Source organism: Carassius gibelio, chromosome B4, assembly GCF_023724105.1.
Source record: "Carassius gibelio isolate Cgi1373 ecotype wild population from Czech Republic chromosome B4, carGib1.2-hapl.c, whole genome shotgun sequence".
Taxonomy (NCBI): domain Eukaryota; kingdom Metazoa; phylum Chordata; class Actinopteri; order Cypriniformes; family Cyprinidae; genus Carassius; species Carassius gibelio.
Window position 1 is genome coordinate 4,154,159 of NC_068399.1, and position 20,396 is coordinate 4,174,554.

Sequence of the window (20,396 nt, forward strand, 5' to 3'; positions counted from 1 at the left end):
CATCAAATGAGCATGTTCATAATTACTGAGAGAGTCCAGTCACAATAATGAAAATATCTGTCATTCTTTATCAAAACGAATCTTAGTGTGTGTAAATAATAAAGAATAGAGCTTATATATATATATATATATATATATATATATATATATATATATTAAATAAAATTAAATAAAATTATATATATATGTATATATCTTACCATCCAGTAATGATTGTGTAAGAGAACCGAGTTTGTAGGTCACGTGCATTAGTAAACATTATATTTCCTCCTGCACATCTTTACATCGCCCTGTTTGACCACAGTCCAGTCTCTTATTTCCGAGAAACACTCGGTATTTATGACATGTATTATACATGAGGTGACTTCAAGGACGAGCGCTGCGCGCAGCCCGACATGAGCCAATCACAGCCGTTTTAGAGTCAGAATGGACCAATCACAGCAGGGATGCTGCTTGTCATTTGATCGTGTTCACAGGTAAACGGTGTTCACAGGTAAATTGAAACCAGAAGAACCAGTTCCTCATCAGTTAAGATCGCTGTAAACACAAGCTTACAACTTGTCTCAATAATCGGTAAGCACAGCATTTTCTTCTCATGATATGATGCACGTCGTATAAATGTCACAATATTAGATGTGTTTGGTAAGTCGAGTAGAAGAGTCAGTTCATGAATAGTTTATCATTGCATGTATTTATTACAAATGGAAGCGAATTCGAATCTATTATGAGTCATATCGAAATCCACTGTTATGTTTTCGGATAAGGCCTATTATTTGTTTCATATTTACATTATATAGAACAGTAAATGAAGTGGGAAAGAGTGGGGACGGAATTAAACGACATTAACGCTGAACGAAACATTTTCCACATTATTTTGCCCTTTATATTGGACGCGGCTATTTATAGTTTATTTATTTATCTATTATTAGCTATACAAAACAGCTCGTTTTGCTCTTTGATATGCAAACAGTCGTTTCTTACGATATTATATATTATCTTAATTATAAACACACAGTCTTGTAGCACAGACAGTTTAGGCCTAGCACGCACTTTGTTATTCTTCCCATTAACTCTCGACGAAAAGCGACGAATCTCTAAGATTCACCAAACAGCTTACTTCCTCTTTCAAAAGAACAGGGTCGATTTAGGCAGTCCCACAATATTATATTTGTGGCATTTCTTCTGTTGGTTTGCAGTGAAAATATACCAGACAACAATCTTCTAGCATTCTTTTTAATTACTTTTCTGACATGAAGAACCACATGATGGTTCTGTAATTTATAAAAAGAGACTGATGTTTTGTGCTCTGTTTTTATGATTTTTATATACAGATATGAGTGGTGCAGGCATGCAACTTAAAGTTAAAGTTTCATATAACTTGAATTGGCCGAAGCTTTATTATGGTATAATCATGTCATTGGATGTCCTTTCAAGATCTTAAGTGTTGTCTTAATCTTCTTAATTGTATGGTCCTCCCCTAGTTATGCTTGGAGATTTCACCATTCACCTAGATAAACCTCTGTATGCTGATTTCAGTGTCCTCTTGGCAGGTTTTCCAGCCAATTCTATCAAACCTTTACAATTAATTCAGAACGCAGCAGCAAGATTAATTTTTAATGAGCCAAAAAGAATACACGTCACACCTCTGTTTATCAATTTGCACTGGCTTCCAATAGCTGCTCGCATAAAATTCAAGGCATTGATGTTTGCCTACAAAACTACCACTGGCTCTGCACCCATTTACCTAAATTCGTTACTTCAGACTTATGTGCCCTCTAGAAGCTTGCGTTCTGCAAGTGAACGTCACTTGATTGTGCCATCCCAAAGAAGCACAAAGTCACTTTTAAATTAAATGTTCCCTCCTGGTGGAATGAACTCCCCAGCTCAATCCGAGCAGCTGAGTCCTTAGCCATCTTCAAGAATCGGCTTAAAACACATCTCTTCCATCTTTATTTGACTCTAACTTTTACACTCAATATTCTAATTATATTCTTAAAAAAAAATCTTACTACCTTTCTAATCTTTTTTATATTCTATCCATTTTCTTTTTATTCATATTTAAAAGCCCTTGCTACGTGTACTGTATTAACCTAACTGAGACTTGTTATAGCACTTATATATCATTGATCTTTTTGTTGTTTTTGATTGCTTCCACGGTCCTCATTTGTAAGTCGCTTTGGATAAGTGTCTGCTAAATGAATAAACGTATGTAAATGTAATGTGAAACAAAAAATGTGTAATATGACACAAAAAATTGCGAGTCCCACTCTCTAACCATTAGGCCACGACTTCCCCCATGTTTTTGTTTATTAACAAAATAATTTGTTGAAATGTGCAGCATTTTGTCCAAGCAATAATTAAGACAACTTCTCATTTATAATTTGTATCATGTCAGTATTCTGAATCTTATTGCATCATGACTTGAGCGAATCTTTACATTCCTACAAAACATGTAAATACTGTTTGACTTCTGCTGTTTCATAAGCGCCACCTACTGTCTGAAAGTGAATTTACATTTTTATTCAGTGTCTCCTTCACTTATTTTGTCTTGCTCCTCGTCCAGCCACTTTTATGGAAGATTTTGGAAGATATTACACTACGTTTGACTACCTTCATAAAATATCTTTGCATTATGTTTGTGTGTTGTTAACTAAAAAGGTATACATAAATGGATTACATTTTTTTGTTAATAAATGTATCTATAATGGCAGCCGGGTCACTTAGATGTCTTCTGAAAAGAGCATCTGCTAAATACCTTAAATCTAAATTAAGGTATATGAATGTAAACCTGTATTGTGTGTTATATACGATTGAAATCTATAATCACAATGGTTTACATGTTTTGATTAACTCTGGTTTGGTACAGGTCAGTTTGAGATTCAGGCACCAGAATGTCCAGCACAGTCATACCCATGAACTCTTCAACGCTCATCATCCAGTTTCAACCACCGACACAAACAACACCTGTTACCACGGGGACAAATGCTCCTGCGCCTGTTTATGTACAACAGGTGGCGGGAGTTTCACCTCTTCGTGGACTTCAGGCGTTTCTGAAAGGCCAACCGAAAGCCCTTGGGGTGAGAAAAGTCTTATAAACCCAGACAATTGTCTTTTATTTTGAATAGATTTTAAGTAGACCACACACTAACAAAGCATATTTTTTATTGAAGAACGTGACATGCAACGTTCATACAAATTAGTTCCACACTTGCAGAATATATATATATATATATATATATATATGAAACATTTATTGTACAATCATAAGTACATAACTACAGCTGCCATAAATTGATATTGTAAATTGTTCCCCTTTATGAAAGAATCTCACACTTTCTGCATTATTTTTGTCCCTCACAGACGGTTCAGATAATGATTGGTGTGCTGACTTTCCTGTTTGGCATTGTGTGTACAGTTTTTGCACAGTCCATCTTTGTTATTACTGGTCTTCCTTACTGGGGATCTCTCCTGGTAAGAAACTATTATACAATCAAATTCAAGTCTTTTGTGATACAAGCTACATATTGCAAAGCGCATTCATTTTTGTCTTTTTCTCTTCCCAGTACATTATATCAGGCGCACTCTGCATTTCTGCAGAAAATAAAATTAATTCATCTTCCAGTTCGTGTTTGGTATGTATCCAGCAGTTATTATTACTTTTAAGGGTCTAAGCCAGCAGTTCTCTATTCCAGTCTCGGTGACCCACCGCTCTGCATATTTTTCACGCATCTCTTACACTCCTGATTCAGATAACCAACTCATTAGAAGAGAGCTCCACATGTTCCTCTTGTCAGGGTCCCTGAGAAGGGAAATCCTTTGAAGTTAATTGTACTTTGGAACATTTATTCACAGATTTACACTGCAGCGTCTTCACACACAGACAAAACTTACTAGAGAAGTGTGAAATAATATACCTTTGTAAATAAATACCATTGAAATTGACGCCTCGCACACATTAATGTACTTTAAATGGAACGGAGACATTCCCTTTGAACTGGAATCATGGTAGTATGATCTATGATGTCCATTTCGCAGGGCAATTACAGTCGAATAGAACAAATTTCTGAAGTGATAAGAGATGTGCAGAGCGGTGGTGACTCTAGTCGAGGACTGGAATTGAGAAACCACCATTATTAATCTTCTGAGGTGGATGTCATAACATAATATGACTTGTCTACATAAAAAGACTACTAGCCAATCGAATTTCAAGAAGTAATAATGTCAAATCTGAGGGACTGGGGAAATTTTTGAGTGGATGATGGTGTAAGATGTATATTGTGTAGCTCCTCAGATTTTTCACACAATATTCATTAAAACGAGACATTAATAATACCAGTAATAATACCCAGCATTTCCCGCGATTTTGAGATCTGTTGAGTGTATTCTTAAACACCTCTGATTGGCCATTGTGTTCCTCCTATCAGAGGATCCTTCTATGAGCAGATACATTCGGGAATTTTGTTTATTTATTTTTTTTGAGAATTTTGCTTAAAACATTACAATTATCTGTGAGTGGGGTATGAAAAAGAATCTTGTTTTAAGAAAAAAAAGTGTCTTACCCAGCTGCCAGATACTTTTAATTGTTGTAGGCAAAATTCAAATTATCTCATATAATATATAATAATCAGAGGAAATTTCCCCACCAAGGAATCAGGACTAAATATCATAATTTTGCTAGTAAATAGTAAATTAAGTAGCAAATGCATCTCGATTTAATAATGTTTAGATATTTTGACTAGAAACAAGACAAAAATACTACAGAAGATTAGCCTTTTTGGCAGCGTAACATCCGAATCTTTTCAGTGTCACATACTCTGAATGGGAGCTTGGCCCAGGATCTACATATTCTGTTGTTGGATGCAGAAAAGGCATTCGATCTAACTATGGATTGATTGATTAAATAAATCAACTATTTACAGTAAAAAGTTATACAGTATATGCAGTATTTGTGTGTGTGTGTGTGTGTGTGTGTATTAGGGCCCAAATATATATATATATATATATATATATATATATATATATATATATATATATATATATATATATATATATATATATATTAGGGCCGGGACTTTAACGCGTTAATTGAGATTAATTAATTACACAAAAAATAACGCGTTAACTAAGATTAATTAATTACAGAAAAAAAAATTCCCGCATTTTTAAAAACTTATTTTTGCACCGCGGAACGTTTCTCACTGGATTTGTTTCGGCGGACCGATTATACTGAAGCACCAACTAGCGCTCGCTCCGCATATCACTGCAGCACACATCGAGCCTCAAGTATCACCTCAACGCAAAACATATAGCAGCTAGCGTGGACATTACACTTTATGTTGAACTATGTATTATTTTGTTGGTGCAACAGTTTATGTTGAACTCTTTATTGTTTTGGCCAAGGTTATTGAGAGTTGGAGTATGTTATGGCCTCTGAAGCAACAGAGAGATGTTTTCTAACAGTCAGTGTTTCCAATGTTCTGAATGTAATTGACAGTATTGTGTTTTACTTAAAAAAACTCTTTACAGAAGGTTCCAGCACCTATAAGCTACCTGAATTTCTGAAATGTACTATTTCTAATTTGTTTCTAAATGATATTGCTACACTTCATGACAAAAATTGCACTGGTCTGCTAGACTTGGTTGAACAAAAATAAACAATATTTTGTTGCTTAAGCTTATGTATTCAGTCATTATTCAATGGTATACAATATATCCATGTGAAAAAAAATTACTTCTCACTGTTCTCAGGTCAAATATTTATATGCGATTAAAATGCGATTAATTTCGATTAATTAATTACAAAGCCTCTAATTAATTAGATTATTTTTTTTAATCGAGTCCCGGCCCTAATATATATACAAAGAGAGGAAATAGTGTTTTTTTTTCTACAGGTGGTTTGTCCAGTCCACTCACTAGTGTGTAGCACACTCAGGATTGCACAATGTTTACCTTGAAACATGGAGTGTTTATAAGAAAGTGTCCTCTATATATACACACACCAGACAACTTCTTATAAACACTCCATGTTTCTAGGAAAACATTGTGCAATCCTGAGTGTGCTACACACAGTTAAGTGGGCAGGACAAATGTATAGTCAATTATTTATAGGATATGTACCGCTTCAGATAGTTAGCTATGTAGGTCTAAATCGTGTTCTGATGTCTAGTGTTGTATGTTTCTATTATGTTTATGTAGCACCGTGGTCCTGCGAGACACGGCATTTAGTTCCACAGTATGTCCACACATGTAGCAGAATGACAACAAAGCTCAACTTAAACTATATATAACAGTAAGAGGAAGGATTTGAAGTGGTCCTCTTTAACAGTGTATTTAACAGTATATTTGCTGTTAACAAAAAATAATAATAATTTAGTGAAGACAGACTGGACAGTCATTCGTGCCTGGACCTTGTATTTTTATTTACTCATTCATGTCAACAACGTTTTAAAGTTCTTGCTAATTCCTAAATCTTTTCTTCTGACTACAGGTCAATGCTTCACTTGTAATGAACATTTTCAGTACTTTATCCGCAGTCATCGCCATTATTTTCACTTCACTGGATCTGGCTTTAGGACCAATGGCCAGTTACAGTTACTGCAGCGATTATGACTGTAATAATTCAGAGACAAGGTATAAGGTATGTCATCAAATTTTATATACACATTTAATTTCATATTGTGTCTAAATGGAAATGAAACTTTTGTTTAGTACAGTAAGATCAGTTCAGTACACAAGCCTTCATCTGCACTCATCTGTTCACTCTTTTTATCTGGCATTTCAGTAGTTTATAGATCATTTACAATGCAAGAAGACATTCGCAGTATATGTTTATAGTAAACTCAGTCCAGTTTGACCTATAAGAGCCAGATTTATTAGCAGCTTGTGGCAGTGCAAACCCTCTTTAGCCGTTAAAAACTACTGTCAAGACATGCAGCGAAACATCAGCGAATGGGACACAGTTATATTTTCGGCTGACCTCTGTTATATTTGCAATTGTACAGTTTTACTTTTTATTTGCATTAAATTGCACAGGGCCCGGTTCCCCGATAACACTCACTCTTAGCGCGCTAAGAAGACCTCGAAATATATATCTTACCAAAGTTGTTTATGTTCCTAAGTGTGTTCCCTGAAATTTGTCCCTTAGGAAGTTCTTAACATGCTGCCTCTTACGTCCGACGTTACAAGAGCGCTGTCCCGAGTGAAGGTGCTGAATTAGTTGGCATCCATTGCTCATGAATCGATTTTCCACTTCACGCGAAGGTGTTATACAGCGTTAAGAAAGACAACACATCTATGCAAATGAACATTCCTCAAATTATTCCAGTAACATTTATTTTAACATAGTTTAAGTTATCAGTAGAATATAGACTATAAATTTAATTATCAAATGGTCAGTAATATGTTCACACCATATGTTGTGATGGTTAGACGAACCGGGTATCCCTCGCTAATCATCAACCCTCCTTATCCCGTTGTGCCACTTGTGCCGCTTCTTGACATGGGTTTAACGACTTATAAAAAATTATATAATACACTTTTATATTAATGGTAAGGTACTTTATAATCAGAATTGATTGGCAAGCAGCTGTAGTTACTTCTGTTTAATGCGGTATTGATTGCAATTGGTTTATGTTTTCAATGAAAAGCAACCTATCTACAATGAACAGAGAGAGAGAGAGTTAGATAAAAAAATGGTGGGGAAGCAACGTAAAAAAGGGCACCAAGCTTCCCGTCAGAGGAACTAGAAGTTTTGCTGGACCTTGCCACCAGGTCGGAGATCACACCCCTATGGTCCACTATAACCTGCACGTTCATGGCTGCGTATCCCTTTTGCGATATGTACGCCTGATTAGATTGGCAATAGGGATGAGTATGCCATCCACCAGGATGCAATCCCCGGCATGGCGCAGAAGGGCGTTGGTGACAGTGTGGATGCACTTTTTTATATAGCCACATCAGGAAAAATGTCAAAAGGGCTTAAGTTTTGCCGAATAAAAAAATTGACATGGACTAAACGTCTCCGTGTCCGGCTCCGTCTTTGATTCAATACAAGGACACGTTGGATCGCTGCCATAGTTGGTCGCTTACTGGACACCACCATGCTTACCCATTTATAGATCTTAGCCATTTACAGCCAAATTGTTTGCGAGATTTTAATTATCAAAAGTGATTGCCAATTCGCTTTAATTACATTACGAAATAGCCTAGGCTAATTACCACCATATTAGTTCTGATACCACAAAAAGTAAACTTCATAAATAGGCCTGTATCCATTGCGAACATAATTTATTATGAGTCTTAAAATGTCCATAACATAAAATCATTGTTGAGCCACAACATTGTCAACATACCACAGTTTGACTTGTGCTGCGCTGATTTCTAAAGACTGCTGTACAGTGGAGGCGACAAGCGTCTTGAGCTCAAACAACGCTGAGAGGGAGCTTACGAATGGTCCAGACCAACCTTATGAAAGTGTGACTTACAGAAAATATACTTAGCATACGAACATGTCGGGAATCGTGCCATAACGTTAAGAGAGAGGTTAAGGAATAGGTTAAGAACTACTTGGAGATAAGAACGTTTTGGGGAACCGGGCCCTGGTCATTATGGAAATGAGATGCTGTGCCTGTTTTCTTTAGTGTGGTCTTTGTCAGTGGATCACACACAGCACATTTCACTCTCACCGACACTTTTATGGGATTGTGTTCTCACACTAATTTGCGTTTAAATAATCTGTTATATTACTATATGAATCTCAAGGATAGTAGATGCTTGACTGCTGAGCATTCAGTGTATCAGTGTGAGTAGTAATTTTCATTTGTTTTATAACAATTATTTGTGCTTATGTTGATTTTTTTCCCCTCAGACTCTCTTCAGGGGAATCAGTGGTGTATTGTTGGTATTCTCCTTGCTTGAGTTTATCATCTCGATCTGTCTGTCAGGATTTGCCTGTAAAGCTAGCACCTGCTGTTGTCCTTCTCCGGTGAGTAATGAGGCAAAATCATGAGTTCTCAAACATTGTGTGTGTGTGTGTGTGTGTGTGTCAGGCCTTAAAGTCCTCCGGCACTGTGCCGGATCTCCGGCGTGTGGCGTCTGGGGAAAACATTTACATTTAAAACATCTACATTTAAAAACATGTTCAAGTTCATAAGTTTGCCTACCAATGTATGAGAACTACAAAACTTTCAATCTCAACCAATCAGAAGTTTCTGTTCTTATAAACACAAGATCAGTGTTGCTATGTTAGGACTGTTGCCGCAGGTTGTTTTTCATGTCTGCGGGGATGAAGTGACCCCAATAACATGATATTAAGATATATAAAATTTTACTGGAGGATCCCCACTGAAAAAACTTGTATTTTACCCCCCCCGAATGTGAATTTTAAAGGGTAACCCCCCACCTTGAAACACGATTGCGAAAGTTTTGAGTAGCAATTGGGTGGGTTTTGTTGTGAAAACCTGGCAACCCTGCTTGAGACGCGCATTAGCTGATGAAAGGAAAAGAAGCCTGGGGCTTGAGCGCGACACAATGAAAAAGATCTGAAGCTCAATAGTTTTCCATCTAGCATCATATTTACATAGAAAAGCTATTAAAAAGAAGCAGAGCTTTTTAAACAGTAATAATGTGATCTCCATAAGAATAATATGATTGCCAGAACAAATTTACTGGGATTTTTTTAAAAGGTCCTGTTCAAAAGGATCCTGAGAATACATATTATAGTCATATTACATTATGGGTTTAACGGTGTTGTTCAATTAAACCATCCAATTGGTTTGGAAACATTATTTGAGGCCAATTATTATTGCATCATCATTACTTTATATATAAATATAGTCGTATTAAAGCCCGTTTTTCCATTAAGTTCTATATGTATTACTAAAAAATACAGTTTTTAAGAAAAAACTTGATGAGTTAAGCACTAGTTTAATTTAAACATTTCAAAATACAACTGCATTGTTGTAGTTTTCTGATTGAATGACAAATATTTTGTCATTTGAAAAGTTCCTAAACCATTAAAACGTTGTCTCTTTCTTTTGAACCAAATATGAGTATGGAGTCATAGTAGTGAGAAATCTGGAACTGCTTGTGTGGAGGGACTGTTTATGATTTATTGAGATTATAAAACAATGAGTGGATGGATTTGTACCATTATCGGCTGGTTGTGTTCACACACTGTGGCCACACGACTGTGTTCAAATGCCTCATAAAAGTGATTTTTACATTCTATGGAACCTTTTAAGTTATTTTTGTTCCTCAAACTTACTGGTGATGTTTGCCCTTTTTACATCTTAATCATATCGACGTTAGAATCAACATCCTAATTCCACTCCTGTTCTCCTCCCCCTAAACTCAAATCTCTTGGTTCTGCCATTGCTTGTTCCATTTTATCCATATCCACTGGGAAACCAGCTCTGTCCGTTTGGTGTTATTTGCTTCCAGCAGTCTCCTTGCTTGACTGTCAATCCCAAGCAGGCCAAGGGTTCTCCAAAGTGACTTCCCAGTAAAACATCTGCAACCTCTACCGGCGGACTCCGTCATCATTCCTGTTGTTATTATTTAATAGCCAAAGGGGGCTTTCACACTGGCAGTTTAGTGTAGAACGGGGCATGGTTCACATGAAAAATCGTTAATGTGAACGCTGTCATTAGACCCTGGTGCGCACTGGGGTACCGAACCCGAGACTACCTGGAGAAAGTGGTCTGAGTTCGGTTGCTTCCGAACTGTGGCGCAATTCGCGTGAATGTGCAAGCAACACGGACTGGGTTGCTCACTTGTTCAGGAATTAAAGTATCCCTTGCATGCGTAACACTGTCGATATCATTGTTTCCTCAACACACGAGAGAGCTAAGGTTGATTCCACACACTCCTAAAAGTCTAAATTAAATTTATTAAAATTTATTATTATGCTGTGCATAATAGCACCAAAATAACAAAAATAATTACAACTATGCTAAATCGCGTAGTGTTCTCCATGTGTTTTCCGTGTGCGTTTGCGATGACGTAAGGTGACTGCAAACCCACCACGGTTTGATACAACTATTGAGTGTGAAAGCAGTTCAACACAGCGGGAACAATCTCAAACGGGCTCAAAACCCGTGGTTCTCAAACCTGTCCTGGAGTCCTCATCTATCACACCTGATTCAACTCATCAGCCCATTAGTAAGACTGCAGGACCTGAAGTGGTTGTGTCAGATATACAATAGGTTAGCTTTCTGAGCTTTCTGCTGCGGCGTCTGTAAAGTGCATTTGCAGCTTTTGGCCGCTGAGTGGCGCGTGGACCACAAGCTATGAAACTAATGCATCAAAGCACATTTTCTCAAATAGACGTCAGTTTTGCCTCGCTGATGTGTTACATTTGACGGCTGCAATCAGGGAAAATGAATGAAAAACACTAGTTAAAATATTGAATATACACAGTTTAGTACTTATGAAATTATGTGCATTTCTTAGAACGAATTCAAGCAGGATAAATGTCAAACCTATATTACACCATATTTTAGATTTGAAACATTTAAAAGGTGTGCAGTATTATTTATATAATATAAATTGTGTTATATTATCCTAAAGATATTGCGGTTTATTTTGCATCGGAGCATTAAAAGTGGTAGCCTATGTTAGTGAGCTAGGCTACATGGATTTATATGTAAAATTTCAATATTCTCACATATTAGGCCTATATTTTAATTTATATTTTAAAACAACATGCATTTTTGTCACACACTACTTTATTATTCATTCGCTGTCCTTTATTTTGAGTGGATTTTGATAATAACTAATGAAATCTGTCATACCTATTGAAAAACTACCATTAATTATCCACTAATTAGGGTTCAAGAAAAATAACTATGAAGTAACTACTAATGAACAGTTATACGCAAATAATCACTATAATACTATAATAAAGTACTTATACAGTAGCAACATTGTAACAGCCACTTATTAGCCTATAGTGGAAATGAAATATGCATTTGGTTTGCTTCTAAATGTTTAAGTTTTGATTATAAAATGTTTGGTAAATTAGTTTAAATTCGAGCAGTATGCAAAAAATTTTAAAATTGAATAAAATATGTATAATGATAATTCTTTATTAATTACTAAAGGGTTTACTATAATTTCACTTTAGAATAGGCCTGCTGTTTCAGGTTCAAAATAAGTCCTGCAGAATTATTTGATTATTATTTATTAATTACTAATGTGTTCCCAACATTTTCACTTTAGAATAAGCCTGTTTCAGGTTCAAAATAAGTCCTGCAGAATTATTTTATAATTCTTTATTAATTACAAATTGGATACCTCTATTTTCACTTTTCCTCAGGCTTTGCCTTACATACAGAAATTTTATCAATGATAATGTGGTATATGCTGAGGAGCCACACATACAGTACTGTATATAAAATATAAAAACTAAGGTAATTATTGCAAGGCACTGGAGTCATGGTAGGGTTCCTACTAGAAGCTGATTTCTTACAAAACAATTCACTATACAGGCAAAACCTCTGTTAAATGTATTGCATTTATTAATATTGCATTTTTATACTACTACTACTGCTAATAACTTTTATATGAACAGGTCACAATTCAATGAAATTGCATATAACTGTTCATTAATAGTTACTTCATAGTTATTTTTCTTGAACCCTAACTAGTAGATAATTAATAGTAGTTCTTCAGTAGGTATATATACATATATATATGTGTGTATATGTATATATATATATATATATATATATATATATATATATATATATATATATATATATATATATTTGTGTGTGTGTGTGTGTAAATAGCATGCATAAGATCCTCTGTGTTAAAGGTCTTCTTTTAATTTTTGATGAGTAGACTGTAGCCTAAGACTATCACATGTTTTGAAATTAACTCACTGTAAATTTTCTAATGTCGGTTAAGAGGGTGGATAAATTTCTACATGTGAAATATTTGGTCAGGGTCCTTAGGTTATACTTGAACTTAAGGCCCGAGTTCAACCTGTGTGTTTTCTGATAGATACACATTTTCTTCTCCTGATAGAACAAAAAAATAATAATCCAACAAACCTGGTCATTTCAAAATATTCCACCTCGCACCTTATACTCAGCATAGTAGAACCACAAAATGAGTTTAAGGATTAAATTGGTTTGATAAAATTTCTGATTTTACTGTATGGTCACAAATGCAAACCTATACTGATGCATTTCTGCCATCTCACAGTAAGAATTTATAAAACATTACATGCACATTTTTTCCCCCCAAAGGTGCAGTTTGTCCCTCAGGTTCTACCACCACAGCCCTCTGATTTCAGGCCCATTCAATTCCATGTTCTTAACAGCTCAGAGGTATGAGAAACTTGTAAACCCAGTTTAGTTGCAATTTGCAATTAGAGTAAATTTTATATATATATTAATTTAGTAATTTTGAAGTCACTGGGTAATTGGTTCAATAATTGTTACATAATATTTTAAATAAAAAGTATTCATTAATCTGATCATATAGTGTTTTTTTTTCTTGTAGATACCTGTGGCCAGCAGCACTTCCATTCATCACCAGCCTGCAGAAGCTCCTCCACAATACAGTGAATTCAAATAAAAATGTTCCCCTTATGAAGATATAATGCAATACATTAAATCTCCAAATAGGGGAAACTAGTGCTTATATTTTTCAATATACTGCAATACATTCATGGAATATGTATGGCTACACATATAATATGCATATTATATACTGATGCATATTAAAAAAATATTTATTTTTATTTTTATTTGTAACAGCTTTACTGAAACACTACATTTATTATATATATATATATATATATATATATATATATATATATATATATATATATATATATATATATATATATATATATATATATATTGAAGAAAAGTGGGAACTGGATACAAATATTAAAAGCTTTTGATTTTTTGATTATTGGATGTATTTAAATAATGATGGGTGGAAATGAAAATTTATATTTATAACTTTATCTCAGTATACATTAACATTTTTCAAATGTTACACATTATGAAGAATATCATTGAATACATACATAGAATGCAGCCATTCCTTATATTTTCCATATCCATATATTTTCTTTGCAATGGGTTTTATCTCTGTCCATTATCTCTATTGTCCTCTCAATAGAAAAGAGAACATAAAAGCAAATAAAGAAATCACTTGTTCAGATAATAATTGCAGTTTTCACATAAGTCACATATGCACAAAAGATATCTATTCAAAACTTGAAACTGTTTCATGATTTTCTTCCTTAAGTTATGTCAAGAGTGCTGCAATAATTTATTGATTCTCTCCCATTTCTTTTTTTTCTTCTTTTTTTAATAAATTTAAAATAAATTTTAAAAATCTGAAACTGTGGTCATAATCCAGTGTGGGCTCTGGTTTGCTATTCTTAATGCTCTCTCTTGCTCCTTTCAACACATACAGTCCGAACTGTGGTCAATATGACACATCATTGGTGTAACCATAAAGAACACATTTTTTTCTCCCACAGTGGACTCACCTTGGCTCTCTCAAAGAAAGAACCCCTTTTTGTAGAGAGTCCCTTTCCAGTGAAGTGGAGTTCTTTAGCACCAATGGTGGTGTAAAAAAGAACCCTGTGGGTATGCTTGCAGTAGCTGGTGGTTCCTGGCATGTATTTGGCCTACATTTTTAAATATTGTGTCTTGCATACACATCTTTTAAAATACTAATGTTTTTGAAGCGTGTTGTCCAAAGTGGACCAAGTTTCAATATTTATTCAAGTTAGTCATTTAGCAGACATTTTTATCCTGAGCCTCTTGAAACAAAACATAAAACTTTATAAATACCACCTATACAGATTTACAAACTAAATAAATTAAATAAAGATGACCAATGCATACAACAAATTAAAAAAAAAAAACATTTAAATGAAAAACTAAAAATAAAGCAAAAACAAATTAAAAATATTAAAGAACAAAAGGTATGAGTATAATAATGATTTTAACATAACACCAAGCCAAACACCAAAAAAAAAACAACTAATATATGCGAATGTACAACCACTAACACACACACACATATATATATATATATATATATATATATATATATATATATATGCAACTGAGTACAACTTAACTAAGGTCAAGCAGTTATTCAGATATCTAAAACCTCACCTGATGTGCCATATGATTGATCTAGTCTGAGTTTTAGTATGCACTTAACCCTGTACGCAGATTTGCAGAAACATACGCCTTCACTTAATCTACTTGAGAAAATAATTTCAGAGTAAGTCAGAGTAAATCAAATGTAACAATTTATTATCAGTTGTGTAAGAATTACGCCAATTACATAGCCAATTGATAGATATCAAATCAATACAAGACACCAAATTCTCAAAGATGAATCTAAGTGTATAAGATACATACCTGAGTTTTAGAAAAGTACACAGTATAAAGTGTGGACACACTTCATGCTATGGGCTCAATCTGGCTACAGAATCGCCCTGATCACTTTGCTGCAATCGTTTAAAAACCTCAGACCAAGACAAGCATCCCCCGAGATGAAGACAGAAACTAACAACTGGAATTTGCATTAACTCAGGTCCCAAGCCTGGGTGGTTTTACAACTCAATGGGAACGGGAGGTAATTTACAGGGAGGACCCTGGGAAGGGGCACTCCTATTACAGTAGGCGAAATATCTCTTAACTCTTAAGATTTGTATTATCTTTTAATTTAATTTTGTAAGATTGAGACAATTATACCAGTTGCACTGAGACATTTCAAATGATACTAGACATGAGTGTTAGTTCACTTGCATTGACATTTTCATGTAATCATTTTGAGCAGATTGAGTAGAAGGAAGAATGGGTGAAGGGATTTAAAATGAAACAAATGACCAGAAGGGAAGGAGGTCCGTGTATGTATTGTCTGTTTCTCAGGAGATCAAAGTATCTCAGGTTCTTTCATCCTTAACTTTTTACATTAGAAATTTACATACAATTTTATTTGACAGTATTACTGTTTTTATGTTCTATTTGATCAAATGCAGGCTTAAGATGTGATCAGGAAAGTGTTTTTTTATATGGAAGATGTATTTATTGTTTCAATAAATGTGTCAATATACTCTTGTGAATTGTCATATAATAAATATGAAAAATAAATATAATCAACGAATGCACAGTTGTAATTACAACCACACTTAGATGTAATTTGGACATCTTTTTTACACGTCTTTTCGACAACTTGAAAAATGTTTTTTCACCTTTCAACTTTCAAGTTTTTGCTGGGTGGGTTACATTGACCATATTCATGTCTTTTCATCTGGAGTGATTGAGAGCAGAGTGTTCAATTCTCAATCGAGCTATAACTGTACTATCATCCCTCCTATAACTGACAACGTTGAATTAGAGAAAAGAAAAACAAAAAACCAGGGCTATTGTCAAAGTTCTTGTTTGGCAAAATTAATGTAGGCTACCGTTATTTCCTTAAATAAATTCTGGGACCTTTATTTAACGCTGCTCGGTTCAGTGTACTGGTGATACGAAAACCGATGCAACCGGTTCTTGACTCGAGAACGAGAAACGCTCCGGCGGTGGGTGTGTACGTTCGTTATCTGGCTCTGCTTCACAAATTTTTCCCCGGCCTTTATTTGCCCGTGTTGACAATGCCCCGGCCACTATAAGAGGCCCGCCGTTTATTTGACTACCGGTTTTTGTTTGAGGTATTCTGTGTCTTAAGACAAGTTAGAACAAGTTCAATAAAACATCTTTACTGTATTTCTACAGGCAGAGGAGAACAGTCAAACCAAAAAACCAAACAAAGAAATCACAATGGCTGTGTTCGAAATGGCATACTTGTTTACTGCCCAGTACACAGTGTATACTGCCCTACTATTTTTTTAAAGAATAGTTTGTGAAACAGTATGCAATAAGCAACAAATGTTTCAGAGTAGTATGCTAAAGGTTTGGCACATGACTAAACATTAATTCAGCACAGCTGCTGAGGATGTAACCCCACAAATAGATGTACTGACCAATCTTTTTACAAAGGCTTTTTAATTGACCCTTCGCTAAGCCCCGCCCTCCTTAGTTACTGTTGCTACGAATGTCAAGCTTTCACACCTGGCATGTCTATTACAGTATGTATGCATCGATATCAGACATTCCCAAGGAGATAATTAGTCATTTTTGGCAAAAAAGGTGAAATATCTGAGAGGGCACGACAAAAGGAACTGCAGTGTGCATTTGAGGGTATATATTCTCAAACATCTTATCCATAAATCTTATGGAATAAACACAAGACATTAGCCTGACCACTTTCCAGTGACAACATTATTATATTTTTAGCCAACTAGGCTACTTACATGTCAGAAAGCAGTTAGGTTACATAAATTAGGTTTATGTTTATAGTTATGAGAATTAGCAGATGCCTTTGTCCAAAGTGACATACAAATAAAAAGATTTTGTTAATCCTTTCGGCATATAGTTGTGAATGGGTCCTCCCACACTGCTTGATCCATGCCTGGCATTTCTCCCCTTGGGTTTTAGGTTTCAGGAAGGGAAAAAATTCCACCACCCCAGCCAAACTTTTAGGATACCGGGTATCAGATTTGCAGAATCTATATGAACAACTCTTACATAAGACATAAAACCAATAAAACAATATTTTTTTAGTGAATTGCTGGCCTGGAAAGTATGTTCATTTATGGTAGAGGCTCATTTTGCTTTAATTACTTCCTCAATTTCGGTGGCATGGAGGTGATCAGTTTGCCAAAAATGTCCACAATTCTGTGTTTTTCTGTCAATATGGGGTGCTGTGTGTATATTAATGAGGGAAAAAATTAACTTAAATGATTTTAGCAAATGGCTGCAATATATCAAAGAGTGAAAAATGTAAGGGGGCCTGAATACTTTCCGTACCCATACACACATCTTCAATGGAGGGACTGAGAGCTCTCGGACTAAATCTAAAATATCTTAAACTGTGTTCCAAAGATAAACGGAGGTCTTATGGGTTTGGAACGACATGATTATTAATGACATAATTATGATTATTGGGTGAACTAACTTTTTAATAGGCAACACATTATACTCACAGCTCAATATTTGTAAAGCCCTGCATTTCCAAACCTGACTTTTTTATCCACTTCAGGCCGGGCTTTGGGCCAAATTTAAATTAAATTAAATTCAAGTTTATTTGCTTTTTATGATACAAATCATTGCAAAGCAGCTTTACAAAAATTTTCATAAAATTAATACAAGACGTAGTCAACCAAACGATGAAAACTATTAACAGCAATTATTATATTATGCAATTACACTTGTAGCAAAATGTATTTGTTAGTTCTGTATGTTGTTTCAGGGTTAGCATCATCTGGGGTCCTCTGAGGGGTTTGCATCATCTCTTCTCAGGTTTTCTGGATCCAGACTGAAGCTTGTGGCAAAACAGAAAAACAAATAGGATTGTAGCGTGGTATAAGGTTAATTAGGTACGCAGGAGCTAAACCATTTAGGGCCTTATAGGAAAGTAATAATATTTTGTAACTGATACAAAACTTAAGAGGTAGCCAGCGAAGAGACTTAAGGGTAATATGTAGAATAGGAATAATATGATCATATTTTCTTGACCTCGTAAGGACTCTAGCTGCTGCATTTTGGACTACCTGTAGCTTGTTTATTGAAGAAGCAGGACAACCACCTAGAAGTGCATTACAATAGTCCAGTCTAGAGGTCATGAATGCATGAACCAGCTTTCCTGCAGAAAAACAGAAACAGATAACATGTTTCGTAGCACGGCAATGTTTCTAAGATGGAAGAATGCAGTTTTTGTAACATGGGAAATATGATTTTCAAAAGAGAACTTGCTGTCTAATATAACACCCAGATTTTTGACTGTAGAGGAAGTAACAGTACATCCATCTAGTTGCAAACTGTATTCTACTAGATTCTGTGTACTGTTGGTCCAGTAAGTAAAGAATGTCTCTGTCTTATCTGCATTTAATAGGAGAAAATTATTGCTCACCCAATCTTTTAATTTATTAACACACTTGTTAGTTTAGAAAGTTTAGATAATTTAGAAGTTTCATCTGGTCTCGTTGAGATATATAGCGGAGTATCATCAGCATAACAGTGGAAGCTAATCCCGTATTTTTTTATAATATTACTAAGGGGCAACGTGTATTGAAAATAGCAGAGGACCTAGTTGTTAAAAAGGCCCGCTGTAAATGAGCTTTTATTTTGAAGTGTTCTGGCGATCAGCCAGTGTTTGATTGTGCTGTCAACAGACACTATGCTCCGCCCATTTCCAGCAGGTGGCAGTGATTAGTGTTTGGTACAAATTGCCTGCAAAGAGAAAGTGAAAGCAAATCGCAACCCGCCATTAAAATCAAAGAAGAAGAAGAAGAAGAAAGCAAATGGATTGTTTAAGGGTACTTTAAATGCAATTACTGATTATCACACATTCTTATGTAGATTGTTCATTTAAGTGTGTTTTGCTACCTTCTTTTTGTTTATTCTAATTTGTTGTTTATATCTTTGTTAGAGACAATACACAGATGGAAACACCAATGTAATGTCTGCACTTACGTGCTCAACATTTATGGAATTGTTGTGAAGAAAATAAAAGCATCAAGGACTTAAAACTGCATTTTATATCTCTGACCGGACATCTGTGCTGAACAAGTCCCCCCACTGGCAAGCCCAACTGGTTTAGCTGTACCAGTTTTATTAATATTAATTAAAGTTTTACAGCATATAGAACTGACATTAAACACTCCGAGCGAGCTGTGCTGTGGTAAACATGAAACTTTTCCTTGACATGAAACGATAAATAATCAAAGCAGTGTATTTAATCATTTATTCAATATCTATTCAGTCAGTACAGTAGCCTACACTTTGTTAATATGTTTAACGATAAGTAAAATGAGGCACACAATTCGGAGAAATGTGACAACAAAAAACTTTTACCCGAGGTTCCTAAAAAATAAAGTGCTATTGAACACGAAAAAGGCTACTTACATTCTTTGTGCTTGTAAAAAAAAAAATATATTGGGGGGACTGACTGCAATTTATTCCATTGTCTTTTTAGCGCACTGTCACCCTCAGGTATTGTAGGCCTGAAGGCCTACAGGTTATTTGCCAAAAACACAAGATAGTCCACATTTGAAGAGGCCAATGCTGATCTCTTTTTATTTACTATATTCCCAGCGGAGGAAAAGACGCGTTCAGCTGTCTAAAAGCTGTCACAAATAACTGGCAAAAAAAGTAATGATTATGAATATGTAAAATATAGCAAGGAGACATGTTAATTATATAATGATAACTTCAAATAGGGAGTGTGTCGCGATTTCAGTTTCATATTGTTACAGCCCTAATTATTAAAATATAGACATTAAGAGAATAAATTGTAATGCAAGTACT

At 35.0% G+C, this 20,396-nt stretch overlaps 2 protein-coding genes across 2 annotated transcripts in view; both read left to right on the plus strand.

The window, feature by feature from the left end:
• The window catches only part of LOC127955916 (gastrula zinc finger protein XlCGF57.1-like), a 703,806-nt gene that overhangs the window by 521,834 nt on the left and 161,576 nt on the right, over positions 1–20,396 (plus strand). The window lies entirely within an intron of this gene.
• On the plus strand, positions 515–13,666 carry LOC127956056 (membrane-spanning 4-domains subfamily A member 5-like). The gene is made up of 8 exons (XM_052553818.1): positions 515–573; positions 2,867–3,077; positions 3,361–3,471; positions 3,564–3,632; positions 6,488–6,637; positions 8,867–8,983; positions 13,254–13,334; positions 13,510–13,666. Exons 2-8 carry the CDS (start codon positions 2,892–2,894, stop codon positions 13,582–13,584), a joined length of 789 nt encoding a protein of 262 aa, XP_052409778.1. The 5' UTR covers positions 515–573; positions 2,867–2,891; the 3' UTR covers positions 13,585–13,666.

Coding starts and splice junctions, on each gene's coding strand:
- LOC127956056 (XM_052553818.1), top strand. CDS start 2,892: ATGTCCAGCACAGTCATACCCATGAACTCTTCAACGCTCATCATCCAG. Junction 6,638..8,866: donor ATTCAGAGACAAGGTATAAG/GTATGTCATCAA, acceptor TTTTCCCCTCAG/ACTCTCTTCAGGGGAATCAG. Junction 13,335..13,509: donor ATGTTCTTAACAGCTCAGAG/GTATGAGAAACT, acceptor TTTTTCTTGTAG/ATACCTGTGGCCAGCAGCAC.